This window comes from Chrysochloris asiatica, unplaced genomic scaffold (assembly GCF_000296735.1).
Source record: "Chrysochloris asiatica unplaced genomic scaffold, ChrAsi1.0 scaffold00154, whole genome shotgun sequence".
In the NCBI taxonomy this organism is placed as follows: domain Eukaryota; kingdom Metazoa; phylum Chordata; class Mammalia; order Afrosoricida; family Chrysochloridae; genus Chrysochloris; species Chrysochloris asiatica.
In genome coordinates, this window is record NW_006408672.1 from 2,271,823 (window position 1) to 2,276,642 (window position 4,820).

General features: G+C 42.1%; 1 protein-coding gene across 1 annotated transcript in view; it reads right to left on the bottom strand.

Moving 5' to 3' along the window:
* Positions 1 to 3,210, bottom strand: part of SLC37A1 (solute carrier family 37 (glucose-6-phosphate transporter), member 1) — a 187,925-nt gene extending 184,715 nt beyond the window's left edge. Inside the window, exon 1 of the mRNA XM_006870849.1 lies at positions 3,155 to 3,210. Within this exon, the coding sequence (XP_006870911.1) occupies positions 3,155 to 3,210 (56 nt within the window). The remainder of the gene's footprint in view (positions 1 to 3,154) is intronic.
* Between the last annotated feature and the right edge of the window lie 1,610 nt (positions 3,211 to 4,820).

Genomic DNA, 4,820 nt, shown 5'->3' on the forward strand with positions numbered 1-4,820 from the left:
GTCCATCGATGCTGCCACTTGGCCAATCCATCTCATTGGGGATTTTCCTCTTTTTCTCTGACCCTTCACCTTACCAAACATAATATCATTCTCTAGTACTGATCCCTCCTGACAATATGTCTGAAGTATGAGAAACGAAGTTTGGCCATCTTGGCCTCCAAGGAGCACTCTGGCTGCACTTCTTCTAAAACAGATCTATTGGTTCTTTTGGCAGACCATGGCACTTTCAATATTCTCCTCCAGCATCAATTCTTCTACAGTCTTCCGTATTCATTGTCCAGCTTTTGCATGCATATGAGGTTATTGAAAATACCATGGTTTGGGTCAGGCGCACCTTAGATCTCAAGCTGACATATTTGCTCTTCAACATTTTAAAAAGGTCTTGTGCAGCAGATTTGCCTAATGCATTTGATTTCTTGACTGCTGCTTCCATGATAGCTGATCCAAAAAGAATGAAGTCCTTGAAAACTTCAATCTTTTCTCCATTGATAAAAATGTTGTTTATTGGTCCAGTGGTGAGGATTTTTGTTTTCTTCATCTTAAGTGTGACTAGACACTCAGGCAAAGCTTGTTTGGTTTCTGCTAAGTCTGGATCTTGCATCTGGCTTTTCCTCTGATCTTCAGGTCTTTGGACTTGAGCCAGTGGCCTGCTCTATTACCTGCAGATCTTGGAGCCATTCTTATATGCCAGGCTTGCTTGCCTGCCTGCCTGTCTGTAGGTCTCGGTTCATCTGACCTGGACTTGGAACTCTCCTACCTCTATAATTGTGTGAGCCATTTCCTTGATATGAACTTTTCTTTATACATATATATGTATAAAGAATATTAACATATATATTATACATTATATGAACATTTGTATTATATATATTTATGAAAAACTTTTCTTTATATACACACACACACACACACACATATACATATATATATATTGTTGTTAAATGCCGTCGAGTCAGTTCTGACCCATAGAGACCCTGTATAGGGTTTCTGAGGAGCAGCTGGTAAGCTTGAACCACTAACCTTGAGGTTCAAACTGACCTTGCAGTCCAGTGCATTGACCCATAGTGCTTTTATATATATATGGAGCTCTGGTAGCGTAGTGGTTACAAATCAGGCTGTGAACCTCAGGGTCAGCAGTTCGAAACTACCCGTTGTCCCGCAGGAGAAAGATGAGGCTTTCTGCTCCCGTAAAGATTTACAGCCTTGGAAACCCTGTACAGGGTCACCATGAGTCAGAACAGACTCCACGGCACATTACAACAACAACTATATATATATATATATATATATATATGGAATCTTGGTGTGGTGCTGTGGGTTAATGTGCCGACTGCTAGGTCAGTTTGAACTGCAAGGTTGGTGGTTCAAGCTTACCAGCTGCTCTTCAGAAACCCTATAAGAGATCACTATGGATGAGAACTGACTTGATGGCACTTAACAACAACATATATATTTGTAAGCTTCAGTGGTTTTACTACTCTAGAGAACTTAGCCTAAGACATTATCCATTCTTATTTCTATGTCTACCTATTTATAAACAAAACCAGAGTCCTGCTGTGGCATTTTATGATAAAGCACTGAACCACAAGGTCGGTTTGAAACACAAGATGGGTGGTTCAAACTCACCAGCCACTCCTCAGAAACCCTACACAGGGTCACTATGAGTCTGAACTGACTCGACAGCACTTAACAAAAACATACTAAACTTCAAGAGTTCCCCTCTGATACCTTTAATTCTTATGCAACACCACATGATTTATTCTAGTGCTCCACCTTCTCTTATTTTGACTTCCTTACTGACAGTAATACTCCTGCCCAAAATGCACGATCTGAATAAAATCATAAAGAAATATCAGACATAACCAAAATAGGAGACATTTTTATCAAAGAAATGGCCTAACCCCTTAAACAATGCCCACGTCATGAAATTCAAATAAAACTGAGGATCTGTTCCAGATTAAAGGAGGCCAAACACACAGGACAACTAAATCGAACGTGTGATCCTAGACTGGATGTTGAATAGGGAAGAAAATGTTATATCACTGGACATTTGCTATAACTTGGACTGTAGACTATCCATTAAATAATAGTATTGGATCAGTGTGAAATGTCCTGATTTTGATGATTATGCTCTGGTTTTATAAGAGAATTCCTTGCTCTTAGGAAATACACACTGAAGTATTTAGTATAAGTAAAAAGCTATGTGTATGCAATTTACACTCAATGGTTCAGAAAAAGTTGAACTGTGTGTGAAGAGGGCGGCAAAATGAAGTGGAAAGGACAGATAAAGCAAATGTTAACAGTGAGCATTCTACAGGAGTTCTTTGTAACAGTCTTGGAATTTTCTTCTGTGAATTTAAAATTATATCAAAATAAAGTTGCAAAATTAAAGGTGCCAATGATAAAAGTGCACAAATATAAAATGTAACCATCTAACCATGTCTTTGTAGTTAGTAGTAGACATGCACTGAGAGTCCACCGGGAACCCTCTGACTAGTAAAACCTGAGAGACGTGGATGTTCTTGAATCAGGCTCTACCAACCAGCAGAAGCTTGAGAAGCAGACAGGCTGTGGAGGCCATGAGTGGGTTGGGGTGGTGGGAGGCCGGTAACTGGCCTTGAAGAGAAGCCCAGGAGTATGGGTGGGAGATCAGTGTGCTAGTTCCAGACTGCCCCGATATTTGCTGCCTTCATGCATCCATCTCTGGGAAGGACTTCCAAGTGATTCAGAAGACGAGGTCTCTAACAGAAACTGGTGGTGTGGCCTAAATATGATTTTTCTCTCTGAAAGTACTGAATGCCAAGTCACTCATTTGAGCTCAGAGTTAAAACACACACTTCACTCCCAGCCGTCTTCTAACCCTGCTGCTGGTCGATAGTGATCATGTTCCTGTAGGAATCATGATTATTACAGAAACCACTAAAGACCACACAGGAAGTTCAGACACTACCTGTCCAACCTCCAGGACCAAGATGGAAGAAAAACTCAATGCTCCTAGTCACTGCTTCTACCTCCAACATGCAACTCAATGGTTACCAGGGAAGCGAGCTAACATTGTGCTTTATAGTGACAGCAAGAAAAGAAAGCTGTCCTGCAAGGTGCATCTCCATCTGTATACAGCCCCACACCAAAGACACAACACACCAGGACTTACCATTGATCCCTTGAGAATGAGATGAGGAAGCGAATGCCAACAGGGAGCCGAGCCATTGATGTCACCAGTAACCACGGCGTATCGGTTGTGAGAGATGATGCTTCATACATGGGTGATTAATCTCTCCTCCAAGTTACCTCTCTACTGCCCCCACAGCTTGCACAGGCTGGGAACATGCGTAGACAATGTCCTGTTGGGTCTTGTGTCCCCTTTTCTTACAGTTGTGGCTCAGTACTCTGCAAGGAGAAAAGGTGTCACCAGCAGAAGTCATAGGAATGGATGTTACCCAGCCTGGGTAAAGTCATATGGCAGGGAGTTCCCACCATTATCAGGTATAGGAGGTGTCTGCTCTCAGGGTGTTTGTTCAAAGGGAATTGAACTGAATTTCCCATGACGCTTTGATGAAACATTAGAGAGACTACAGAGGTCATCTACATCTGGATGGCAGCTAGAGATCAACCCATCCCCTCTGAACTGACACTCTTGTTGTTGTTGTTATGTGCCGTGGAGTCGATTCTGACTCATAGCGACCCTGCACAGGGTTTCCAAGGCTGTAAATCTTTACGGGAGCAGAAAGCCTCATCTTTCTCCTGTGGAACAGCTGGTAATTTTGAACTCCTGACCATGAGATTAGCAGCCCAATTTGTAACCACTACAGAAGTAGAATTAACATTCACCTGAAACCAAGTATGGGCCCAGTGGTTATGCCATAAACTCAATTATAGAGCATACCAGGGCAATTGGACATGCTCAATCCCACCCATGTGGACCACAGAGAGGCACAGAGAGGAGTGAAGGCATGTCCAAGATGGCAGGATGGCATCTTGATTGTGGCTTTACACTTTGAATCTAAACCTATGTAATGTGGTGGAAGCTAACTTCACCGATCTACCTCTTCCTTTTTTCATCTCCTGTGGATCACTATGAAGGTCACAGACAATAATAAAGTCAAACCTGAAGGCAGAGTTAGGAATGGGTAGAGAGGCCTGAGGGTCATAAGTCTCCCCGTTCACGATGCCAGCTTGGTGACAAGAATTCCACGGACAAATGCTTCATATAAAAGTACATAGTAGCCCTATATATGCTGTAACACTGAATTTCTACCTTAATGTTTCTAGAATGTTGTTAAGTGCTGTTGAGTAGGTTCTGACTCAGAACAACCCTTTGTAGGGTTTCCAAGGAGTGACTGGTGAGTTTGAACTGCCAACCTTGCAGTTCAAACTGGCTTTGCAGTCAGTCCTACAGCACACACCAGGACTCTAGCTGTTTCTAGACTAGTCATAGTAGTCATAGGCTAGGTATATTTTTTAAAGAAAGCTATTTTTGAGTAATAAACAATCTGGATTTAAAGAAATTGACATGCTCCGACTTTGCTGGTATGGTGCTGTGGGTTAATGCACCAGACTGCAAAGCCATCTGAGCTGCAAGTTCAGTGGTTCAAACTCACCAGTCACTCCTCAGAAACCCTATATAGGGTCGCTATGGGTCAGAACTAACTTGATGGCACTTAACAACAACTTTCTTTTTGGATGACCTTGCGGTTCGCAGCTAGGCAATAGCAAACACCTTCCATTTAGATTTATAGTTGCTGTTAGGTGTTACTGAGTTGGTTCTGACTTATAGCAACTTTACGTGTAACAGAATGAAATACTGCTCTCTTCTGACA